The sequence below is a fragment of the Dromiciops gliroides genome, chromosome 3 (genome assembly GCF_019393635.1).
Source record: "Dromiciops gliroides isolate mDroGli1 chromosome 3, mDroGli1.pri, whole genome shotgun sequence".
In the NCBI taxonomy this organism is placed as follows: domain Eukaryota; kingdom Metazoa; phylum Chordata; class Mammalia; order Microbiotheria; family Microbiotheriidae; genus Dromiciops; species Dromiciops gliroides.
The window spans coordinates 96,448,707-96,475,701 of record NC_057863.1 but is presented as its reverse complement, the minus strand read 5'-3'; the positions used below and the strand labels follow the sequence as shown (position 1 = coordinate 96,475,701).

Below are 26,995 nucleotides of genomic sequence, written 5' to 3'. Positions count from 1 at the left end.
CTTGTCTATTAGTCTTTCTCTACAGAAATTGTTCAAACTCTCGGAATCAATGTCAGTATGGTTTTATTTTTATCAAATTCAAAAGCCAAACATAAGCTGGAATATATGCTTCCTAATTGATCTCTCTGCTTCCAAACTCTCCCCCTTTTCAATCCAACCTCCACTCAGCTGCCAAAAACATCTCCCTAAAGCACAAATTTGAGCATGTCATTCCCCTTCTCAAAATCCTTCAGTGCTTCCATATTGCCTTATTTTGCTTGTTCCCAGAAGGCAATGGGTGGAAGCTGAAAAGTGGCAAATAGATATTTAGTGTAAAGGGAAAATCTTTTTTTAATTAGAAATATCTAAAAGTGGAATAGCCAGCCTTAAGAGGTAGAGATTCTTCCTGTCTTGAGGTTTTTAAGCAAAGTATGAATGACTACTTATGTGATGGGCAACCTTTTGAAGATGAGTTGGAATGGTTCCTTCCAGCGCTGAAATTCTGTGGTTCTTGGATAAAATACAAAGTCCTAGGGACAGCTGGGAGGTACAGTGGATAGAACACTGGCCTTGGAGTCAGGAAGACTTGAGTTCAAATCCGGCCTCAGACACTTAACACTTACTAACTGTGTGACCCTGGGAAAGTCACTTAACCCCAATTGCCTCACCAAAAAAAAAAAAAATTAAAATTAAATAAAATACAAACTCCTCTACTTGACATTTAAGATCATCCAAAATCTGACTCTACCCTACCTCTCCAGCTTAATTACACATTATTCCACATTCTTACAACTCTATGTTCCAACTAGGCTGGATAGTTATGTGTTTCTTAAATTCAGTAGTCATCTCCTACCTCCAAGAATTTATCCAAGTCATCTTCAATGCCCAGAATGTACTTCCTCCTCATCTCTGTTTATAAGATTGCTTATCTTCCTCCACGGTTCAATCCAGTTGCCACCTCCTCCTTAAAGCTTTCCTAGTTGTTAATACCATCTCCCAATAATGTTCTATTTATTTGTCTCTAGGTGTGTTGCATCTCCCCCACCCAACAGAATGTAAGTTCACTGAGGACAGAAACTATTGTGTTGTTGTCTTTCTAGCCCCAGCAAACAGCACAGTGCCTTTCACATAGCAAAGAAGCTTAATAAATGTGCGTTGTATCGAACTGAAGAAAATAAAGCCAATCCAGTGTGTTGGCACCTTTCACAGAAGAGCCCCCAGGTGTGTATTATGTAGAACTATGTGGAAAGGAGATTTAAAATAATGAGAACAAACCACTGTAGGGAACACTGGAGGAAGGTGAAATCATATCCTCTTTGACTTCAGCAATCCACTTATTCTGCTTTCCTATAACAAGAATGCAATCCACCAAGGTGTTTGAGTACTTGGGCAGAGCTATAATTATATATTTTTTGTCTTCTGGTTCTTAAGTGTCAAAAACCTCCACATTCTCCCCTATTTCCTCACCTCTTTGACCCGGACCAAGTAGTAAATCAAAGAATGCTTACCAGGTGGGATAAAGGGATATGTATTGTTTTGACCTCTAAACTCTTCACACTCCTTCAGTCTATTCTTCAGGGCCACAATTTCCCGACGGATTGCAAGGATATTGTTTTTGTCTAGTGACTCCAACTCTTGTACCAGGAGAGTCATATTCCTGATCTGAGGAAATAAAAATTCAGAGTGACTTTATATTATTGTGCAATTTCTTTCATAAACATTCGGGGGATGAATTTGTCATTTAGTGAAACATTGCCAGAGAATACACCAGAGGGCTTGTGAATGGTTTCATTTGGAAGAATACATTTTATGGGTTAGCGTGAATGCCTGTCAGATTTCAGGCAGATGTGTGTGACAAGAAGAAAATGGCAAAGATTTTAACAGCTTTAATAATAGACTGCAGCCTCTTTCAGAACATCTACACATGTCCATTAAAGTTCATTTCTAATAACATGCCCCTATAAACTCGTGCTTATTCATTCTATCTTATAATTATGTTTCTAATGAATGTTAAGGCCCTCTGAACACTTCAAGTTCAAAAATGTATATTAGGAATTGTGATTTTTTTTCCATTGGTGATGCTTTTATTAATGTGGTGGTTAATATCCATTATTAGACTTTAATACAATAAGGTAGTCTGTAGTCAAAGACCAGAAATGGCTGCACCAAAATGAACTCTCCAGGTATTATTTTGAGGGTGGTGGCAAATGATTGAGTGAAAAGTTATGAAAGGATCCAAAGGACAAAGCCACATTTTTAAAAACAGACCCAGATTTAGCTATTCTGCATTTTACCTCTCTAACAAACACCACCCAACAAACAACAGTGTCCCTAAGCAAGTTTAAATATTTGAGTCCAGGGTAGAGAAGGTCTCAGGTGTTTGGTTTGGCATGACGTTGAATGGTCTAAAATATTTGGACCACGCCCGTTCTAAAGAAAATGGAAGACCAATTTTATTCTAAAACCTTGTTTATAATAATAATAATAATAACAATGATATTATTAATAAAAACAAATTGCTAATACCTAGTGTTTTGTCATCTTTAAGGTGTTTTAACAAATGCTCTCTCATTCAGTCCCCACAACAAACTGTGTGTTTTTAAAGGGAGGTTCTATTAAGCTACATTTTGCAGATGTGAAAACTGGAACTCAGAAAGGTTGAAGGCCCTTCTTAAGTCCAATCATATTCCCATTCCCCACCCCACTCCCAGTCAATGTTTGATTTATGTGATCAACCTCATAATCAATTCAAATAGGCAAAAACTTCCAGCATCAGGAGCCATGCAGTCACAGTCAAATTTCTATTTAATAGGGGTAGGAGTCTTTTTTCAAAATAGCGTGAGAACTTAGGGAATCACGTAAACAATGCAATGAACTATGAATAGGTGATAGTATAGCCAGGATGCACTTGGGACCATAGCTCAGGATGATAACCTTGGCAAAAATATGAGATGCATTCAAGCAGAGTTGAGTAAGAACAGGAAATAGAATTTGGCAACAGCAAGAGTAAGATGCAAATGAAGTAAAGAAACAGACATGCTATTCAAGAACATGCTAAAATAACTATCCTATACCAGGTAAGATTTCATAGATCAATTCATTCATTTGTTGAACAAATTTTGGTAGAGATGCTACCAGGCACTATGAGGGAGACAAAGATCAATTAAGACATGAATTAGTATATCATGCCTGCCTTCAGAAATTTATTCTGAAGTCCAACAGAAGCACAGAAGAGACAAAGTTCATTTCCAGGTGGAATATCTATAAACCTTCATTGAGGAGATGGCATTTGATCTGGAACTTGAAGGATAGATAGGATTTCTACTTTCAGGGATAGGGGTGGGAGAAAACAAAGACAGTATTTTCTAGTCCCAAATGATATAGACAGGTTAAGTGAAGAGCTGGTTAGCCATGCAATAAGCTTTCTGACACATTATGCAAGTATAGGCATAAAAAAATGTGCTTTCTCACAATATATAAAGATGACACTATGAACCCACTTTCCACAGGACATGCCCTTTAAATTATTTTTCCAGTGGAAGTGAGGGATCAGGTCTGCCTTACAGATAATCACATACATATGCAAAATGGTTAACTCCCAGCTTCTGTTGATGTTATAGTCCCTGACTATGGAACAGATCAAAAGTATATGGGGTAGTAAAAATGAATTATCTACTTAGAACCAGCTGGCTTGGTTTCAAATCCCAACCCTGTTACTTCCTCCCTCTATGACCAAGAGCAAATTTCTTCATTTCTTTAAATACGTTTCCTCATCTGTAAAATTAAAGGGTTGAAACAGATTGACCTCTAGGGTCTTTTTCCAGTTCAAAATCCTATGGTGAAGAAGAAACCAGTGTGGTTGTGGGCTGTGCAGAATGCCATACAGAAAGTAAGGGTGGTGGTGGGGGGGTGAGATTCTTATTACAAATCACCAAATAAAGGCAAGAAGATGGACTAAAGTGTTAGAAGGTGATGGTCTTCCCTTCTTGACCCAGCTTTTGTTCTAGCCCATTGCTTTGTTGATATGCCAAGCAAAGAGAATTTGGAGAGAAGCATGAGCCTCAGTGCCTTTGTCACTGCACAGTCCTGTGGGGCTTGGACTGATACAGGCTCACAATTATGAATTTAACAGGAATCATCTGCAATTTTCCAACCACAAGTCAATTGCTTGCTATAAGCATCAGACAGAACAGTCAGAAGAATAGATTTGCTCTTAGCCTAGGGAATTCTGCTAGATTTTAGAAACTTCCCACCTGGGTATAGTGGTCCATTATCTTGGCTATGTACTAAAAGGTCTCCATCCTTCCACTATGAAGGAGAGGCTTTCCAGTCATTGCACTTCAGTAGATGGTAGAAGATAGCCTTGAAGAACTAAAACTTAGCATGGCAAAGAATATCTTGACCACAAGACTACAAGGAGAGGCAGAAGAGAAATACAATGACAAAAAGAGATGTGATGCCCAACAAAGCTGACATTGCAATTCAACAGAGAAAAGCAACATAATAATGCACAGAAGAGAGCAGTACAATGGCATCACCTCAGAACATCAATACCTTTACAGGATTGGAGGTATATTTCCCCAGTCACCCTGACCCTACAAATTCCAATTTATGTGTTCTTCATGAATGTGCCTTGACCAGGTCATCTTTGTGTTCATGTCCTTCTTGACATGTGTCCTTCACAAAAGTACCCTGTAGGTTCCTGGTAACAACGTTTCATAAATATTCTCTGCATATGTGCCCTTATCTATTGGTGGTATTATAATCTGGGTTGGAGTGTATAAAATATACATGAATTGAGGGTTCTGTTCTTATTAATTTATTGTCTATCCTGTTTTAATAAATGTCTTTTTCATGAATGTGAAAACTTTACTTTTATTGACAAGTAAAAGTAAAATAAATTTATGGAGAATGCCTCAAATTTGGTATAATTTTTAGGGAGGCCCATGACAGAGGGTACTCCAGGTCCTACATAGGGATTGAGCATGAAAACTTGGTCTCATTAGTACCATGCTCTAAATAGCATGGTTACCTCATTCCAACTGAGTGAAATAAAGGATCCTGAGTCATATAGACTTCATTACAACAGGACCCCTAATCCACTGGGTTTAATCATCCTACCTCTTTACCTAATCATGGTTTTCAAAGAAGACTCTACATAATTCTAGATAAGCTATTTGATCAGTTTCCTTTGCAAGATAGCAATGAAAATAAATACCAATTGTGCAAATATGTAGCTAAGGCACAAATCACATTTCATTTTTCTTTTCCAGTAAATAATTCAAAAGCAGATAGTGAACCACTTACCTCCAGCTCCAGTTGGTCAATAATGGCATTGCTTCCAACAAAACTGGATTTCAATTCTATAACCAGTTTTTGCATCTCACTCACTTCTAATTTAAGCAACTCAAAGTCCAATTTATTGTAAGAAATGCTGTTCTCTTCCATGACCTGAATTCTGATGCTTAGATTTAGGAGCCTCTGTTCAAATAACTGCATTGTTTTGGTATACTCCTTCACCTGAAGGGTGGAAAAAAGTTCAGATCAATGACAGTGTAATTCCCAACAGCCTAGTTTTCATGAGATTAGGTTCCATCAATCAGCCAACAAATCTAGAGGTGTTTTTCCTGCAAAGAAGTTGAATAAAGGCATATATTTGTTGATTTCAACCAGTCCACCTACTGGACTGGCTGAAAATAGTGTGACCTTTCATTTTATATTTGGTAAATATATCATCATATCCAGTGCTGTTTAAAGACAGATAGTTTTGTATCCAAAAAGATATAAAAACAAAAAGTTAAAGGACCTATATGTAAAAAAAATTTATGGCAGCCCTTTTCTGGCGCAAAGAATTCAAAATTGAGGAGATATCCATCAATTGGGGAATGTCTAAACAAATTGTGGGATGAGATTATGATGGAACACTATTGTGCTATAAGAAATGATGAGCAAGATGCTCTCAGAAAAACCTGGAAAGACTTAGATGAGCTGATGTAAAGTAAAATATACTGTATACAAAGTAACAGCAATATTGTAAGATGATCAGATATGAATGACTTAGCTACTCTCAGCAATACAATGATCCAAGGCAACTCTGAAGGACTTATAGTGAAAAATGTGATAGATCTCCAAAGAAAGAACTGATGATGTCTGAATAAAGATTGAAGCATAATTTTTTAGTTTATTTTTCTTGAGTATTTTTGTCTGTTTTCTTTCACAATCTGACTAATATGGAAATGTTTTGCATGATGACATATGTATAGCTTATATTGAAATGCTTTTGTTCTTAAGGGGTGTTTGGAGAAAAGGAGAAAGAGAATTTGGAGCACAAAGTTTTAAAAATAGATGTTTAAATTGTTTTACATGGGACAGCTAGATGGTGCAGTGGTTAGAGCACTGGCCCTGGAGTCAGGAGGACCTGAGTTCAAATCTGGGCTCAGACACTTGACAACTTACTAAGCTGTGTGACCCTGGGCAAGTCACTTAATCCCAATTGCCTCACCAAAAAACAATCAAACAAACAAACAAAAACAAAAAAAAAATTGTTTTACATGTAACTGAGGGAAAATGCAATTGTAAATAAATGGAGGGAAAAGGAAAAAAAACAGATAGTTTTCAAACAACAAATAAGAGCACCAGGGAAGCCAGTGGTTGGTATACACTATCCCCATACTCTTGATTGTGATGACAGGTAAAATGGCATGAGTTGATTTTCATTCTTGGTTGCCCTAGAAGTCAATCTTGAGCACCCAAACTTTTCAGCAGTGCTTTAAAACAGCCATCTGGGTCCTGAATACCCTTGGCCAAAGAAAGAGCCATGGGCTTCTCTATACTTAGATAAGCTGGTAGTTAGACAGTAGACTTAATCTATTGGATGTGTTTCTGGCTCAGTAGGATCTACTAGAACTTACATTCTTCTGGAATATACTTGAAAAATCCAAGATCACTTCCACACCATGATAAACCATTATAGTAGGACTTGTGAGGATTTTTGAAAAAACATGAACAAGAATTGTATAGTATGATAAGGCACAAAGGGATTACAACTGCACAAATGGAGACACTGTTTTTACCATCCCACCCCAGCCCACCTCAATGATAACATAGATATCTCTATGCTACTGAGGCCTAAAGGAAGCACCAACTTAACATGCACAATATAAGTGTGTGTACAACAGCAAAACTGCACATTTCATTAAATGCACCTACGTTTATTCCAAGAACTGATTATTGCAATCAGACCTTCAAATTACACATTTGTTGCATATATTTGAATGTCTGATCATTAAGTTAAAATATTTCCCAAAATTCCCTCAGTGTATTTAGTATGTAATTGGAATCTCCAAATGGATATTTCAATAAACACAGTTGGTGGTTTTTTCTGTGCATGATCTCTCAAGGAAATGTCAGGGCTTTTTAAAGAACTTGCTTATTAAAAGTTGCTGTCTTTACTTTTTTTTTCCTCTCTTGCTTTAGTGATACACTGAGGGCAGCCTGCATTAATGTCATAAAGCAAGACTGCAATATCTAGATTAATTCAATGCCAGATGCTCCCACCACCACCAAATCAACTATACAAGTATAGCTGACAAGAGAATAGCTACTATAAAATATCCACAAGTCTTAACGGATGCAAGATTAATATGAACAATATGGATTTTATTAATTGGTTGTTGTTTAGTCATTTCAGTCACATCCAACACTTCATGACCTCTTTTGATATTTTCTTGGCAAAGATGCTGGAATGGTTAGCCATTTCCTTCTCCAGCTCATTTGACAGATGAGAAACTGAGCAAACAAGGTTAAGTGACGCGCCCAGGGTCACGCAGCTAGTTTAAGTGTCTGAGGCTGCATTTGAACTCAGAAAGATGAGTTTTCTTGACCTGGCGCTCTATTCACTTCATCACCTACCTGCCCCGGGGTTTTTTTATTAATATGACCATAATAACATATACTGTGGTAAGAATTTTTTAAAAAGCAGTGATATAACCTTTTAGGAACAGAAGCACAGGTCATTGATCTCACTGCTATAGAGAACTCCCAGGGAGGAAATTCCCTCTAACCAGTACAAATTAGCACCTTACCTGCAACTTACAGTCTTAGAGAACTGTGTATGTCTTTAAAGTAGAGTGATTTGCTCGGTGTCACACAGCCTACATGTGTCATAGACAGGATATGTGAACCAAGATATCTCTGGCACTGAATCTGGCTCTTTATCTACTACCCGAAACTGCCCTTACAAATGTTACCTTTGACTGTATGTGTCACTGGACCCTGCAAGGGTAGAAATTTCAAATCTGCCTGATTCTTTCCTAGGTACTGAAACCTTAAAGGAAGGGACAAGGGGAAAGGGCATTAATAGCAGGGTAAATGAGGTAGGAGAAATAAGAATTCTGTAGTATGATAAGGCACAAAGGGACTACAACCATGTTTGGACCTGGTCAAAGAACATCTTTCAGTGTTCAATTCTCGGCACTCCATTTTTGGAAGGAGGCTGACAAACTAGACAACATTAAAACAAAGAGAGGGTGAGCAGGATACTGAGATGACTAGGGACTAGTTCATAGAAGAATTGCTTGAAAAAACTAGCTATACTTAGCTTTGAGAAGAGAAGACTTGGAGTAGGGAAGAGGTGGACAGTGATAATATTATTCAAAGACTTGAAGGGCTTCCGTACAAAAAAAAAAAGAATTAGACTTGTCCTACTTTACCTCAAAGGGATGAACCAAAGAGGAATTAGTGGAAATTACAGAGACTGAACAATATTAAGCTCAATATAAGAAAAAATCCCTAACAATTAAAACTGACTAAAAATGAGATGGGACACTTTGAGAGGTAGTGAGTTTACCATCACTGGAATTCTGCAACCAAAGACTGAGCATTCATTTATCAGGGATGCTATAGGGTAAGGGTTCTTAGTGTGGCATCTGTGAACTTTTTAATACTTAGATAACCATATTCAGTATAATTTCCTTAGTAATCCTACATATTTTGTTTTATGCATTTAGAAATAGTATTCTGCAAAGAAATCTATAAGCTTCACCAGACTTTCAAAAGGATCCATGAAATGAAAAAGGTTATGTTTCAGGTAAGAGTTGGAATAAATAATCACTGTGGTCTCTTCTAAAGTTAAGATTCTTCAATTTTTAGCCCAAAGGCAGTCTTGTGTCTCTGTCATTTCAGCCCTCCCACTTAAATCAGCCATGTAAATTTGACTAGACTCATAGACCACAAACCGGAAAGAAGCTAGGCTACAGGCAAATTAGGCAGGGAATAAAAGTGGAAAATGCAGCCTCTAACACTGCTACTATATTTCTCCAGGCTACTGATGCTCACTGTCATCAGATATCTCATCATTGAGTTTGACAAACCTAAGCAACAATGGTGACATTTAGGTGGGTACATGGATTTTTTTTTTAATTGCCTGAAACCTCTTAAGATTCTTTCAGAAGCACATACACATGTATAAGATGACTGAGTTTCTGTTTCCATGAAAACCGGGCACAGACTCACATATTGTCAGGAATATCGAGCCAAAACTTTGTAGGAATGCAAGTTTTGGAAATGAATCTGCTTATTGGCTTTTGGTCTTGTTAGCTCTTGGAACAAATGAACTATTTCTCAGCTTTCCTTGAACATTTTGGTGACTCAGAGCAGCTGTTGTTCTGCAAAAGAGGAAGCTAGCCACCACATCTGCTCAATGAAATGTGGCTCTTGCAAAGTCTACTGGAGTGTCCAAATGTGTCCTCTGTACCATGCTTCCCACAAGAAAGTAGGATGGTTTTGCCTTTGCCTGTCACAAAATGAAGGGTCTTTATGGTTTCATTTTAGAAAATGAATGAAATCCTTAGCAGAAAGAACTTAAAAGAAAAAAGTCGATCTTTGGTCTAGTCCCTTTGGGTGACATGTAATTCAATGATGTTTTGACCAGACTGAAAGGTTTAAGACAATGGGAGTTCTGGGAGGAGGAGGTCAAGTTCCTAGGCTGGGCAAAATTATTTCATATATGATCTTTCTCTGTGATTTAAATGGATTATCAGCATAAGCCTTCCACATTATGCTACTGATTTGTGACAGAGATGCAGGGAAGAGACATCAGCATCCACAGTTATTTGGATGTCGTTGCTCATCCTTTGTTCTCAAAGAGGACCAATGACATCAGGAAGGTGATGTCTTGACTTGCAAGTGAATTGAATTTAAGTGAAGCAGAGCTATGCAAAATCCTCAGCCTCACTCTCTCCTCCAGAGTCATCAGAGTCCAGTTATAAGACATAGGTCAAGATTATTGGTGAAGTATTATTGGATAAAATAATCTCAAAGCATTGGCCAACTAGTCCAGGTATGGTGCCAAATCCAGATTGTTCACTAAAAATGCCTTTTGTCTGGCATCCTACATACCCTTCTACTCACTGAAATCCTGCCTTTATGGGTTTTACATGAGCCTACTATTTTGTGGGAGGCACAAAGAGTATTGACCTGGGAGTCAAGAGACTTTGCTTTGAATCCTAACTCTGTCACAAAGTATGCATGTGTCATTAATTATCTGGGTCAGTTTCTTTACCTGAAAAATGAAGCAGTTGACCTACACAGACCATGTACGAGAGTGGAAAATGTGTTGGCTTCATACTTAAAGGACCTAGGTTCAAATCCATGTTCTGACACTTTATACCACTGTGAATTTGGGCAAATCTCTTAGTGTCTCCAGCTCTCACTTTCCTCTTCTATAACATAAGGGGGAAATGGACTTGAAGACCTCTGACTTACTTTCCAAATCTAAATCTGCAGATCCACAGATTTATACTTAGAAGGGAAGGAATCTTAGAGGGCATCAAATCCAAAACCCCTAACAAGGAAATTAAGAAGACAGAGAATTTAAGGGACTTGCCCCAGGTCATACAGATGATATCTTAGGCAAGATTCAAACACAGGCCTTCTGAATATCAAATCCAGCACCCAACCACTTTATTACATTGACTATCTATAACCCCTTCCAGCTCTGTATCCCTGTGATTCTGTTTAGGATTCAGGTCAATAGCAGGCCCCTCAGGGCTTCTCTTTATTTATGTTATATCCTTCCTGCTCCCTTAATGGACTCTAAGAATGGAAACTCATTTCTTCCACTCCTTACTAGGACTATGGCCTTGTTCTATTTCTATAATTAGCATGCTGTTGTCTATTGAGCTGAAAAGCTAATCTTGTTTGTGTTTCTATAGGCTTCTCCAAAACAAGGACTATGGCAAAGTCTATGGATTTTTAAGTCAATTCATTTTTTACTATCTTAAATAGTAAAATCAATTAGGTCAACCAGGCTACAAGCCGATATGGTTGTTAAGAACCATATAAAAAATCAGATCTACTGTGTTTTAACCTACCTAGACCTGTCTACTCACCAGCTCTAGATAAATGTTCTATAAGCATCTCAAATTCAACTTATTCAAAATGGAACTTTTTCCCCAAAAACCTATTGTTCCTCCATATTCTCCTCTTTCTGTTGAGTCTACCATCTTCCTTCTAGTCTCCAAGGTTCATAACCTTGGAATCATCACACACTTTCCACACACACACACACACACACACACACACACACACACACACTCAACAAATCTACTAAGTTGCCAAGTCTTACAACTTCTACCATGATCACGTCACTTGCATCCATCCTCTTTCTATCCACAAACTTCGATGCCACACTAGTTCAGTCACTCATCACCTCTTATGAACTATTGTAATCGCTTCTCTGTTTGTCTCTCTGATTTCAGTCTTTCCTCCTTCCAATCTTTCTTCTTGTTGTTTGTCCTTCATTCTCAAAGAGTACTGTGACAACAGGAGGTGATGTCATGATTTGCAGTTAATTGAATTTAAGTGAGGGAGGGCTGTACAAGGTCACCTTGCTCACTCCTTCAGAGCCATCTGGGTCCAGTGGCAAGATATATATCAAAATGATTGGAGATGGCCCTGGATGTTTAAGGCAATTGGGGTTAAGTGACTTGCCTAGGGTCACACATCTAGTAAGTGTCTGAGGTGAGATTTGAACTCAGATTCTCCCAACCTCAGGACCAGTGCTCTACTATGCCACCCCTTTCAATACATCTTCTAGGCAGTAGCCAAAATTATCCTAAAATAGATCTGATATTCCTCTGCTCAATAAATTTGGTGACTCCCTATTGCCTCTTAGAATATAAATTCCTCAGCTTATTTATAAAACTTTCCAGTCTAACTCTTATCTACTTTCCCAGACTAATTTAATAATACTTCCCTTCATGCACTCTAGATTCTAGCCAAACTGGCCTATTCCCTGTACATTATACATTTCTTGAGGGTAGGGCCTGCTATTCATTTGGTCTTTGTACCTCCAGGGAATAGGACAGCACCTTGAATATGGTGTCACTTACTGAATATATGTCAAAACTTCTCCCCAAGAGGAGATGAGAAAAAAGATCCCTTTCCTTCTTTTGCAAAGTCAGGGGGCTATGAGTACTGAACATTGTATGTGCTGTTAGACTTGGCTGATATACTAGATAGTTCTTGCCAAACTGATTTTTTTTGTCTTTTTTCTCTTTTTGTTATAGGAGATGACTTGCTGGTAAGGAGGTGGGATGAGCTATTCAAAATGGAAGTGATTTCAAAACAAAAGACTTATAAAAAGTAAAAATTGAATAAAAAGAGAAAAATGCATGTTGAACTGATCAGATAAAGAAGATCAGCATGTAATCTTCTCTTTGTAATAACTAATAATTATATAAATTTTAAGGTTTACAAAGTACTTTACATGTATTAAACAAATCTTGCAAAATTTACACGTATAAACAAACCTCATGACAAATTTGTGAGGTGGGTGCTATTATGATCCTCATATTATAGTTGAAGAAATTGAGGCAGATGATAGAGAACCAGACAGTCAGAAAGACCTGGGTTCAAGTCTAAATGCTAAAACAAACCTGCTACAGGATCTTAGGCAAGTCATTTAATTTATCAGTGCTCTAAGCAACATCTAAGATTCCAGTTTACAGAATACTTGCCAATCTGCTTTAGCAGAGGCAGTTTCCTCACTAGGAATCCCCTATACTAATGAAGTCACAGGTTTGGTTTAGAGAAAAAAAAAAAAAAACGTGTACCTGTAGAGCTGTCTAGATCTAGAGTAAATTTTGTTAGCCAACAAAGTCCTTAAATGTAAGGAGACTCTACAGCAAATGATTCCAATTATGAAATTTATCCATAAACTGAACTCCCATCAGCAGGATTGAGAATTAGAACTCACAATCCTTAAGTTTCTAGCCCAGTATATTTACAACTATATATTGTGGATTTATGGGATCAAACATGTAAAGTTAGAAGGGACTTCCAAGGTCACTGAGTCTAACCACTTCATTTTAAAGAGAAAACTGGAGGTTCAGAGAAGATTACAAGATAATATGGGTAGTAAGTGACTGGGTCAGAATTTAAACTCATATCTTCCTGACTCTAGCCCAAGTGCACTTCTTCCTTTGCCTTCAAAAAAATTTAAATGACTATGAAACTAACATTGAAAACAAGCATAAAAGATTTCTCTGCAGTACACAAAAAATCCACCTCCTTTCCCATGCTGGTAACCCTAAACAAGTGGATATATTCTGTTCGATCCACTTTATTATACAGTGGGTTGGTAGAAAGAACAAAGGATATGCCATGAGGGCACTGGGTTCAAATCCTAGCCTTAGGGGCAGAGACAAGATGGCAGAAAAAAGGCAGTAAACTCTTGAAACTCAAAACATGATTGCTCCAAAAAAAACTTCCAAATAATGCCATAGGACAACTCACAAAAGAACAAGCTGAGATCATTTTCCAGTCAAAGACAGCTTAGAAGGTCAGTAGGAGAGGGCTGCTGTGCCAGGACAGGGGTGGGGTGGTAGAGCCCACCCCCTTGGTCACACTGGCACAGATCCAGTCCCAGGCAGGCTGAGCCAGAGAAAGAGACCCCCAGAGCCTCTGAATCAGCAGTAGGGCCATCATCATCTGGAACTAAGCTCACAGTCTGGTGAGAGGGCTGAGTGGTTGGCCAGGGGAGATTACGGGGGGTCTCTCCTGGTGCTGAGATGAAACTTGGGTGTTTCACCCCTGCTGGGAACCAGGAAGTGGGCTTGAGTAGTGGGGCCCAGGTGGGGGAGGAGTACAGGCTCGTTGGAGCTAACAAGCACAGCACACAAAGCTTTGCTGCCTGGTTAATTAGCAAGTTGTCCTGGGGTTATCTATGGACTAGAGGACAGGCCAGGTAAGTGAAGAACCTGCCCCTCCTTAAACACCACTTTAGACCTCCTGAAGCTTGGGACAGTACATCCTGGAAGCAGTGCCCCACTTTAAGAAGGAATTAAAAGTCAAGTAAAGGACAGGCAAGATGAGCAGACAGAAAAAGATACAGACCATAGAAAGTTTCTTTAGTAACAAGGAAGATCAAGGTGCACCCTCAGAAAACAATAGCAACATCAGGGCTCCTACATCTAAAGCTTCAAAGAAAAATATGAATTGGTTCCAGGCCATAGAAGTGCTCAAAAAGAACTTGGAAAATAAAGTAAGAGAGGTAGAAGAAAGATTTAGAGAGGTAGAAGAAAAAATGGAAAGATAAATGAGAACAATGAAGGAGGGTCATTAAAAAAAAAAAGTCAAGAGCTTGAAAAGCCAAATTGGCCAAATGGAAAAGGAGGTACAAAAGCTCTCTGGAGAAAATCATTGCTTAAAAATTAGGGTTGAGCAAATAGAAGCAAATTACTTTATGAGAAATCAAGACACAATAAAGTAAATACAAATTAATAAAAAATAGAAGGCAATGTGAAATATCTCCTTGAAAAAACAGCTAACATGGAAAATAAATGCAGGAGAGATAATTTGAAAATTATTGGACCAGCTGAAAACCATGATCAGAAAAAGAGTTTAGACATCATCTTCCAGGAAATTGTCAGGGAAAATTGCCCTGTTATTCTAGAAGCAGAAGGTAAAATAGAAATTGAAGGAATTCAGCAATCACCTCTGGAAAGAGATCCCAAGGGGTAGCTAGGTGGCACAGTGGATAGAGCACTGGCCCTGGAGTCAGGAGGACCTGAGTTCAAAGCCAGCCTCAGACACTTAACACTTACTAGCTGTGTGACCTTGGGCAAGTCACTTAACCCCAATTGCCTCACCAAAAAAAAAAAAAAAGAAAGAGATCCCAAAATGAAAACTCACAGGAATATTATAGCCAAACTCAAGAGTTCCCAGGTTAAGGAGAAAATATTGCAAGCAGCCAGAAAGAAACACTTCAAGTACACAGACAGGATAGCACAAGATCTAGCAGCTTCTACATTAAAGGATCTGAGAGCATGGAATATGATATTCCATAGGGCAAAGGAATTGGAGTTACAAACAAAAATCACCTACCCAGCAAAATTGAGTATAATCTTTCAGGGGAAAAATGAAAAAATTAATTCAATGAAAAAAGAGGACTTTCAGGTATTTGTGATGAAAAGACCTGAACTGAATAGAAAATTTGACTTACAAATACAAGACCCTACAGAAACATAAAAAGGTAAACAGGAAAAAGAAATCAAGAGGGATGTTAAAAGGTTAAACTGCTTACATTCTGTGGCATTTAAAATTATATGTTGTTGCCTTATTTCTGTCCCAAGTTTACGGAAAATTAGCTGGGGTTTCTAATATATTTGTTACTTACAAATTAGAAGCTTTAGGACCAGTTTGGGACATTAAGCATACCAAATATTTGCGAAGAGAGAACACTTGTCTCAGAAAGTTAAGAAAAGGCCTATCTAGCCTAGAGCTCAGTCTGGCCTGCTTCTTCCTCCATGTCCTCCACCACGAGCCTGTCTGAGAGTCAAACAAAGAGTAGAAACTACTTCTGGGTCCAGAGGACAGGTGGCCCTTCCACACTGCTCAAAGTTAATTGCCTAGCATCACTCAAATCTATTGGCCCACTGGACCTGAGGGTGGTCCATGAGCAGAACATGCTGAAGTCAGGGTTCAGAGAATACACCCCGTGAGGCCCGGGCCTTCAGGTAGGTGTGGTTCCAATCAAGTTAACTCCAAGTGAGTCAATCAGCAAAGTCAATCAAATCAATCTTTTTTGGTTTCGTTTTTGTTTTTTGCAGGGCAAAGAGGGTTAAGTTAAGTGACTTGCCCAGGGTCACACAGCTAGTAAGTGTCAAGTGTCTGAGGTTGGATTTGAACTCAGGTCTTCCTGACTCCAGGGCCCAGTGCTTTATCTACTGTGCCACCTAGCTGCCCCTCTCCAATCAATCTTAATATAATCCCCTCAAGTGGGGGCCTCTGGATGTCCCAAAACCTATTATTTTCTCACAATTCTTACATGAGAAGATGATATATCTAACTCATAAGAAATTTCTCAGTATTAGGACAGATGATAGAAATAAATTTAGACAGAGAGCACAGGTCAGAATTGATTATGAAGGGATGATATCTGTAAAGCATTTATTTTTTGTTTATCTTTGTGGGGCGGGGTTGGAGTTGGGTGACATACCCAGGGTCATACAGTGGGTATCTTGTGACTGGAGCCAGATTTGGGCTCAGGTTCTCCTGGGTCCAGGATTGGTGCTTTGTCCACTGTGTCACCTAGCTGACATCTTTAGAGTATAATTGGGGGGGGGGGGAGCATTGTATTAGGGGAGGTGGAAAGGGAGAGGTAGAATGCGGTGAAATTCCACATGAAAGAAACAGAAAGGGGCTTATGGAGTGGGGGAGAGATGCAGGAGGAGAAGGGCAGTGAATTGGCTTAAAGACCTTAATCTCATCAGAGTTGACTCAAGGAGGGAATAATATCCACACTCAATTGGGTGGAGTAATCTATCTAACCCTGAAGGAAAGTAGGAGGTGAAGGGGATAAGGAGGGAAGGGTAAAAGAAGGGAGAGCAGATTGAGGGAGGGGGCAGTCAGAAGTAAATCCCTTTTGAGGGGGGATAGGGTGAAAGAAGATAGATAATAGAGTAAATATCATGGGGAAGGGAATAGGATGGAGGGAAACATTTAACAACAGTAAATGTGAAAAAGAGAAAAGGAAAAAAAATTATACAAAAAATAATTATAGCAACTCTTTGTGGTGATTAAGAATTGGAAATCAAAGGAATGCCCATCAAATGGGGAATGACTAAACAAGCTGTGGTATATGATTGTAATAGAATATTATTGTGCCATAAGAAACGACAAGCAGGATGATTTCAGAAAAACCTAGAAAGACTCATATGAACTGATGTATAGTAAAGTAAGAAGAACCAGGAGAACATTATGCACTGTGAGAGCATTATTATTCTACGAGGAATTGTGAATGACTGAACTACTCTTAGCTATACAATGATCCAAGACAATCCCAAAGGACTATTGATGAAGCATACTAGCCACCCCCAGAAAAAAAAAAGTGATGTTGATTGAGCACAGACTGAAGCATGCTGTTTTGTGATTTCTTCTTTTTTTTTACTTAAGTCTTTTTTTATAAAATTACTAATATGGTAATGTTTTATATAATTGTACATGTATAACCTGTATCTGGTTGCTTGCTGCCTCAAGGAGGAGGGGAGGGAGGGAGGGAGGGAGGGAAGGAATGAGAAGGGATAGAATTTGAAACTCAAAACTTTAAATAAAAAAATAAATCAGATCTTAGCCTTACTACTAAACTATATGTGTGACCTTGGAGAACTCACTTAAACTCTCTTGTGACTCAGTGTCATCATCTATAAAGTGAAGAGTTTGAACTCAATGATTACTTAGGTGTTTACTATGTCTAAACCTATGATCTTATAATCCTATTAAGACCCTACTATTTGCAAGGTGGTATGCTAGGTGCCAGGACTTAAAAAGAAAGGAGTGAAGGAGGGAAGGAAGGAAGGAAGGAAGGAAGGAAGGAAGGAAGGAAGGAAGGAAGGAAGGAAGGAAGGAAGGAAGGAAGGAAGGAAGGAAGGAAGGAAGGAAGGAAGGAAGAGTTCCTACCCTCAAAGAATTTGTATTTACTCAGAGAATTACAACATGACCACAAAATATATAGTATCAGAGAGAGAGAGAGAGAGTAAGTAGTGACCATGGTAGGACATCATATAAACAAATCACAGGACTGAGGGAAAGATACTGAAAAGAAGCTAGTATGAGAATTAAGCCTTAAATAAAAGTAAATAGATGAAGAGAATCCACACATAGTTGTGCATAGATTCCATTCCATCCCCAGCACACCAGTCCACAATATATATTCACCAGATTTCAGGTATAAGGACCAGGTTAAGCATTGGAAATGCCCACTAGAAGATGAAGTAACAAGTTTGGGGAACAAATAGTTGTCGGTTATGTCTGGAATATTATATATGAAGAGGATAGAAATAAGTCTGGAAAGGTAGGTTAGAGTCAGATGACACAAAGCCCTGTGTGCTAGGCTAAGGACTTTGCATTTTGTAGGTCTGATGGCACTACTGGTAGAACATGGATCTGCTTAATATCATAAGAGTAATGTCAATGGCTTTTGGTGAAGTAGTCTGGTACACCAGAAACAGCACTAGACTAGGAGCTGAAAAACCTGGATTCTGGTTTTAACTGAACTAGTAAACTGACATGAAACTTTGAGCAAGTCATTTAATATCTGAAACCTGGATTACAAATCTGTAAAATGGGTACCATAGTCCCTGCCTTGCCCTGTTTCATGGAATCATGATGGGGATCAAATGAAAGAATAGATATGAATGAGGGTTTTTTTTTTGTTTTGGGGGGGTTGTTTGTTTTGTGGGGCAGTGGGGGTTAAGTGACTTGCCCAGGGTCACACAGCTAGTGAGTGTCGAGTGTCTGAGGCTGGATCTGAACCCAGGTCCTCCTGAATCCAGGACCAGTGCTTTATCCACCATGCCACCTAGCTACCCCATGAATGAGTTTTGAAACATAAAAAGCTATAGAGGCTAGACTGCGCACTGGATAACGCAATAGGCCTGGAGTCAAGAAGAACTGAGTTCAAATGCAGCCTCAGACATTTATTAGCTATGTGACCCTGGATAAGTCACTTAGCCTCTGTCTGCCTCAGTTTCTCATTTTCAATTCTCCTTCATCTATAAAATAGGAATAATACTAGCACTACTTCCCAGGGTTGTTGTAAGGATCAAATGAGATAATAATTGTAAAGTACTTAACACAGTAGTAATTGCTATATAAATGTTAGCCATCATCATCATCATCGCCACCACCACCACTAGTTGTGTGACCCAAGGCAAGTCACTTAACTTCTGCTTGCCTCAGTTTTCTCATTGACAAAATGGGAATAATAATAACATTTACCTCCCAGGGTGGTACAGTTAGATAGTTCATGCATAGAGCTCTGAGCCTGGAGTCATAAAGACATGAGTTCAAATCAATCTTCAGACACTTAATAGCTGTTTGACAAGTCACTTAATTTCTGCTTGCCTTAATGCACTGGAGAAGGAAATGACAATCCACTCCAGTATCCTTGCCAAGAAAACCTCCTGGACAATATAGTCAGGGGGTGGGTCAGGAAGAGTCAGACTACAACTGAACAAACAACAACCTACCAGGGTTGTTATATGTATCAAATGATATCGCTTTTATAATGCAGCAAGCACATAGTAGGTATTTAATAAATGCTTATTTCTTTCCTTCTAATGCACAATCACAAACCATTATTATCACAACACAGAGTATCTCTTTTATACCTGGAGTCACCCATTTGCCTGTGTATCCAGAAGGACGGTACCATCAGAACCCACTCAAGAATGTTTCCCCCAATCCACAACTGTTGTTCAGACCTGAGAATTTTCCCACCTACTTTACTTTCCTTCCCTGCCAATTATTAACAAGGCAGCTGCTGCCTGCCCCAACTTACAGACTGGGAATTAAATGTCCCATATTCATGGATCTGCCAAGTTACACATTCCCCCTTAAGCAGCATGCAGATTTCAAACTGTCCTTCACATTCCTGCCGGCAAGTGAAGACATGTAAATCATTAGCTTCCCTTATTTCAAAGCAAATGATTTTAACTGAAAAGATCTCTACCTAGGATTCTCCTCCACTTGTTATGTTTTTATGCATAACTTCTTATCTACTCTTGATTATGCTAGAATAGGGTTATGAATATTAATGGCTAGAATTTATAATTTAGTGCTGTGCCTTTCCTGCTGATTAATTCAAGGACATTTTATTTCTTAAGAAGCTTGGCTCCTGGAGCAGTCAAACACATTTCTTGGACACCTCATTTAAACTTGGAATATTTATCTACCAATTCAAGTTGAAAGCAGGGTCTCATCCTCACAATAATTTTATTTTAAAGGATAACTGTGTTTGAAATTGAGGCAGTTGAGCTTCAAATTGCCAGGAAAACTTATTTTGAATCTTGCAGTAAAACCACAAGATGGTCATAAATTAATAGTTGGATAAAATGGTAATACAAAATGTAAGCATCTTATTGCCGAGTCTTCATTGATGATGTATATGGAAGTCTTTTCTAATTGGCTTTTAAACTTGGCCAAGACAGCAGGAGATGCCAAAATTGGTGCTCTCTGTCACTTTACATCAGTCAACTTCAAATTATCTTTTGCCTTATTCCCTTTTGGGTTTCTTCCTTCTATCCCTCCTATGCTCAGCTGGTCAGAGAAGAATATGTCATCCCTGAAGCACAGAGTAGAGTAGTCACTGAGGCTAAGAAGGTTCCATTGGTCAATGGAGCAAAGCTGTGGTTCGAATTCCCAAGGCAGTGTTCTCTTAGTTCCTCCAAGAACTTAGCTTATCTGGTCTAATGCACCAGTGCTTTCACCAAGGCAATTTATGGCTACAAATCAATACCCAGAGAAAAGGGGGAAGTATGAGAAAAGTAGTGAGGAGAAAAGAAAGAAAAGAAATGGCATGGAAAGGAAAAAAGAAAGGATAGACAGCAGAAGACTTAGTTGGGAGTAAAATGAGGGAAGCAAAAATTAAAGATAATAAGGAAAGGACATGAAAACAAAATGGAGAAGAAAAGGAAAAGCAAGGCAGAAAGGGAAGCAAAAGAGAGGAGTAATTAAGGAGGAGCAAGGGAAGAAAAAAGGCTGGAGAAATGACAAAGAAGAAGAGATGGAGAAAACATAATGAGAGAGAAGAAAGGGAAGAATAGTTGAAAAAGAAATGAAAGTAAATGATAAAGAATAAAATCAAGATGGTAAAGAAAAATATAAAAAGAATAATGAAGGATAAAGAAGGAAAACAAAATTCTAGGAAATAAGTATAATGCTTCTTGAAATATATGAACCAAATGATTTTACAAAGTGATCATTTGTACATGACACAGCTAGTTTCAACTTTCTTTATAGACCCACTGTCCACTAAAGTTGCCCTCCAGCGCTTCATCATAGCATAGATGTGACCCTGTGAAGGCTTCCAACAAAGCATAAGCTCTGGCAAGTCCCACCAAGCAGGAAACCTTCTAGCACAGCACTGGCTATCTGTACTCTTGAGTCCCTGAAACCACTATCAGGTGAAAAAAATGATTGGAGTAATTGGTGATATGTAGCCTCTTTAGAAAAGGGGAGATTTGGGACATGGGGGTGGGGTGGTAATGGAAACATGGAAGCTGTCCTCAAGTATTTGAAAGGCCATCATTCAGAGGAGGAATTACGTTAGTTCAGTTTAGTCCCAGAGGATAGAGCTGGGAGCAGGGGTTGGGCATTGCACAAGAAGAAAATTTAGCTTAAGGTCAGGAAAAAACTTCCTAACAATTCAAGCTATGCAAAAGTGAAATTGGCCACTTTCAAAAGTGGTGGGTTCCCTTTCCTTGAAAGTCTTCAGAAAGAGGCTAGATGACCTCTTGTCAATTATGTTGTAGCAAGGGTTCCCTCATGTATGGATTGGAGTAGATGGCCACTGAGGTTCCTTCCAGCTCTCAAATTGTGTGATTCTAACCAGGTTGGCAAAGTGTAAATAGGCTCATCACCAGAGTGGACCACTGGATCAAGACATTTTCAAGCACAGCAACTCACAAAACCTATCTACTAGGACAGGTAGAAGTATTCAGTTTGTATCAGTAGAGTTGGTACTCACAATGAAATTACAAATATTTCAAATATTTTTTGCACTTTTGGGGGGGGGGCAATGAGGTTTAATGATTTGCCCAGGGTCACACAGCTAGTAAGTGTCAAGTGTCTGAAGCCGGATTTGAACTCAGGTTCTCCTGAATCCAGGGCCGGTGCTTTATCCACTGGACCACCTAGCTGCCCCCTAAATCTTTCAAGTATTAAAAGATTATTGGCCTGCATTTTTTATTCTATAAAAGCAAAACCCAATAGACACCTTACATACCCACTATACGACAAGATTGTCACAAAGATGGCCCCATGTTCTTACCTGGATATAACAAGAAAATGTTTAGTTTCAAAATATGTGGGACATTGTCCAGTACAGGTTCATCCATTTTAACATAAAGGTTATGCAGGGCAGAAAGGGATACTTACTTTAGTCAGTTCTTTCTCAAATTTCTCTGTGAGAGCATGAGCAGTGATTTCTAAGCTTTCCACCTTCTCGACAGGAAATGATGTGTCTGGCAAAACCATGGAGCATGTGCAAATTCCATGTTCATCCACAGAGCCATTGAAATTGGAGGACTGCTAGGAAAACAAATCCAACATGTACATTTCAGAAGAGCTGTCACTGTCAAACTGAATGACAGATACTTATGAATAGAGTACTCAGAGAGAAGCAGACAAGTAAAGTTAAATGCGTAAATGAATAGGATTAGAAAAGAATGTAATAGCTACTTCATTTTCACAGGTGAGAGCTATATATCGACATAAGCCACAAGTCAAATTTAGAGGCTGGAGAATTATTTTTTAAAGAAAATCAATAGCCTGTCCTAAAAGAGTGGCATAGTATTTGTGTGAAGAAGTGAATTTGCAGTCAGAGGACCTGAGAGCCGTTGAGAAGGGTTCTTGGGGGACCTTGAAATTGACACCTGTCTGAGTTACTGTTAGCCCTCAGACAAGTCACATCATCCCTCAGGGCCTGGGTTTCCTCCCTTATAAAATGACAGACATCACCTAAGTCCCTTACAATTCCAAATCCCATGTCCCTTATGAACTCTGGAAAAGACAAGAGAAAATCCTTCTCCTTTACTCTAGAGAAGGAAAATCAGGTTGCTTCTTCCCCTATCCAGTCACAACTTACCCAAATGGGTTAGTGCAGTCACCATCATGATGTGTAGATGAAAAAACAATAAATTTGTGTTTGAAGCCTGACTCTGATATTGACCATTTGTGGGATTGTGGGCAAGTCATTTAATTTCTCTAGGACTCCATGTCCTCATCTATAAAATGGGGAGGTTGGTTTAAATAACCTCTAAGGTCCCTTCAAACTTAGAATCTATGACACTATGACCAAAGCCCACTATAAGCTTCCCCCCTCCAACTGACTATGGCCCTCTCTTCTTCTTTTAGTAAAATCATTCCCCAGCCAGTTCATTGCTACCTTGGCAAGAAGGAAAGAACTCATATGTAGACCCATTCCCATTAGCTACAAATTCCCTGAAGCTCCCATACTTCTCCTAATTATATTTATTTCTCAAAAAAGAAAATGCATACATACAGGGTAGCCACAATGACTTCTTCTTCTTGGTTATCCAAATCCCAGGGTCAGTAAAGTATGGGTATCTTGAAAAGCCAGGCAAGTAAGTAATAAGAGATTTATAAGAAATTGCTTTTCCAGAGGGGCAGCTAGGTGGCGCAGTAGATAAAGCACCAGCCTTGGATTCAGCAGGACCTGAGTTCAAATCTGACCTTATGCACTTGACACTTACTAGCTGTGTGACCCTGAGCAAGTCACTTAATCCCCATTGCCCCGCAAAAAGAGAGAGAGAGATTGCTTTTCCAAGGTGAATTTAAACTCCTCAGTATTTGAAAAGGATGTGAGAAAGTATTTTCCTCTATTGTAGAACTGAATATAACTTGCACAGGTCTGAAAGCTAGGCGTCATGGATTCTCAGGTCAGTTCTACAATGGACTAGCTATATGACCTCAAACAAGTCACTTCAGTTCCCTAGGACCCAATTTCTTCATCTGTCAAGTAATGTCACAATAAATGATAATTAATTTCCTATTGGTCCTGAAATTCTGGAGCCAAAATCCTAATGGTTCTATTTCCTTGTCCTTTGGAAATATGGGTCTGATATCCCCTTCCTCACACTCCACCAACTCTATCCCTACCTTCTCTGGCCTCCACACTTCGCAATGAAAGACAGAGGGGGAGAGCACAGAGTGGGTTTTCATCTTCTATACACCTGGAAAAATGCTTAGCTAGCACCCTTCCTAATGGATGGAGAACTGAACCAGTCATTTGTCTGTAAAAAATGGTAGAGTATGTGTAAGTTTGAGGGAAATCCTTTGGCAGAAAACTTATTTTAAAATGCATACAGTTTCCTTAAGACATCTAGGTTCACACTTCATTGCCATTGAATCTTTTTCAATGAAAGCTCTTCCTTTTGCTCTCTTTCTCACCCTCTTTCTATACCCCAAATACCATTGTCAGTGCTATTACCAACAAGATTACCAAGCACACAAAGTTAGTCCCAGAAACCCTTCTAGTGACCAGAGTACTCCTTGGACCTTTGTAATGATTTCATCTGTCTGAGTCAACAGAGGCTTCTGCTCAGAGCTCAGAACTTGGGCCATAGGATGCCAGTCTGAGTGGTCTCTTTGTGAACAGCAGTGAACTGCAAAGTTTGAAGGGACTTGCTCCCCACAGGTCAAGTCTCAGGAGGTCGACTGGCTATAGCTGTGATTACATGCTCTATGTGTTCTATTTCTACCAACCACCGAGACTCCCAAAAAAGGCAGAACTAGATGACCCTATAAACTAGACTTAGTCCATCAGGGGCCTCTCAACCAATTCAGTTTCCCAGAAATTGGAAAGACTTTTTAAAAAATTCTACCCCACCCCCCCAGGTTTCTGAGGCAAGCACAAAAGAAAATGGTATTTATATATAGTGCACTTTACTCTAGCTAAAAGTGTAACATTGAACTCAGTCTCTATTCCATGACCACTATGGTTGTGGACACTGAAAGAAAAGCAGGTTTCTGCTGAGGGAAGAGCCATGCAAGATGGGATGCAGGTGAGAATCATCTCCCTTATCTGATCCATAGGAAGAGTGGGTTAGCTTCATGTGACTCCATCCACAGGATCCTCATCCAGGCAGGATCCCATGATCCTGAAAAAGTAGAAACTTGACAGACAAGCCATAGCCCCTTGAAACCAGCATTGTATTATCTGTCTAAACTTGAAAGAAAGACTCAAGTTCAAAGACGCTAATACTTTAGCAGTGGGGAGTAACATGGCAAGGGATTTTGAAGAAATGACATCATTATAATAATTCCCCCAAAAAAAAGAAAAGAAAGGGGAAAAAAGAAAACTTCAGACATATTTTGACCAGGGGAGGTTAATTAACTGAGCAATGATGTGTTAGACTGTACTTCCCCTTCTCTGGGAAGTCCTTTCAACTTAAAAGACGGTGGACATCAAGAAGACTCAAGACAAATATCTAGGAACCACTGGCTAATGACTATACTCTTGAAGCAGACCTGAAAGGCATGCAAATGGGACGTTTACCTAGCAGCTGCTGCCTAGTACAGTCAACTTGCCAGCTCTGTCTTTGGGCTTGTCATCAGTCCATCATGCTGTGCTGACTACAAAGTGGCCCATAAATTTGATCAGTGCCTCCCAGGAGATATATCGCTGCCCTTCAAGTTCAAAGCTGATGGTGCTAATGGTAATCACTTGCTCTCTGTGGCTAGTGCATAAAACTCACTTGAATGGAAAAACTGAGCTAGAAGTTGAAGGAATGCTCTCCTTCCCCTCTACATTTGGAAAGGCAGGTAATCTGTCTGTTTCCCAAGGGCAGAAGGGATAATTGGGGTTACTTCATTACAAATATTCCTAAATTCCTAAAAAAAATGGTGGCATAAGCAAAGGCCAAATTACACAAGATAGAGTAGGCAGCGTAGTACAGTGAAAAGAGCCCAAGTTCTGCAGATGGAAGACATGAGTTCACATCTTATTTCTGATGTTTACTACCACAACTTGTATGACTTTTGGCAAGTCCCTTCACCTCCCTCAGTCTCATTTTCCTCATGTCTAAAATCAGGATGTTGGACTAGGTGGCCTTGGCGGGGGGGGGGGGGGGTCCCTTCCAGATGTAGATCTATGATCCTATATATTGAATACCTGTTGGCTAGTTGCACTTATAATAATGGTTGTGTTAAATAAAGCATTTAGCCTCTCCATATCTATTTCCACATGTACAAAATGAAGATGATAAAAGCTGCCCTAATTCTGTAGGACAAGCTCCAGGGAATGTATATTACCTTGAGCTCCCCAGGAGATGGTCTTAAGACATAATTTTTTTTAAATTTCAGATTGCAAACTACTCTGATTAAAAACAGGGCCTAGACACCTGCAAAGATCAAGGTGTTGAATAACTGAATGAATGAATGAATGAATAAATGAATGGATGAATGGATGGATGGATGGATGGATGGATGGTTGGAGACACTGGGTATCTTAAAAGCTTATGGGGGGCTACATTTGACAGCTGCCCAGTGAGTTTAAAGGCAAAAGGTTTACTACTCTTTTCAAAGGGCTCATCAAACTTGAAAGTCCAAGGCAAATTATAAGAACCCAGTCTGATGGCTGGGAAAACTGGGTTTATAATAGGAGTGACATCCAGTCCTTAACAAAGAATCATTGAGAGATGCCCAAAGATAACATGGCTTCAAAAGCTATTTTATCCAGCAGGAAGTTTGTAGCTAGATGACAGGATCATGTTTCAGGAGTCTCTGATACTGATTTATCAGAAAAAGATAAGTAAACTAGAAGGAAAATTAAAAACTCTAAGCACGATGCCACTGCAATTTCTTATCTACATTCAAATCATTATCTCCTTGACATCTCCTCAGCAACCAATCAGCATTTTGGATTGCTCTGTATACTGACCCACTTCTATCTAGCTATGGGAGCTGACTTGTGTCTGACCCAAATGCTGAT

General features: G+C 39.1%; 1 protein-coding gene across 2 annotated transcripts in view; it reads right to left on the bottom strand.

The window, feature by feature from the left end:
• Positions 1-26,995, bottom strand: part of OLFM4 (olfactomedin 4) — a 43,263-nt gene that overhangs the window by 13,979 nt on the left and 2,289 nt on the right. The window contains exons 2-4 of one of the 2 annotated variants that reach the window (XM_043991065.1): positions 22,420-22,572; positions 5,287-5,499; positions 1,488-1,641 (exon numbers count right to left, since the gene is read on the bottom strand). In XM_043991065.1, coding sequence (XP_043847000.1) covers positions 1,488-1,641; positions 5,287-5,499; positions 22,420-22,572 — 520 coding nt within the window. The remainder of the gene's footprint in view (positions 1-1,487; positions 1,642-5,286; positions 5,500-22,419; positions 22,573-26,995) is intronic. The other variant, XM_043991066.1, reaches the window with a different exon arrangement.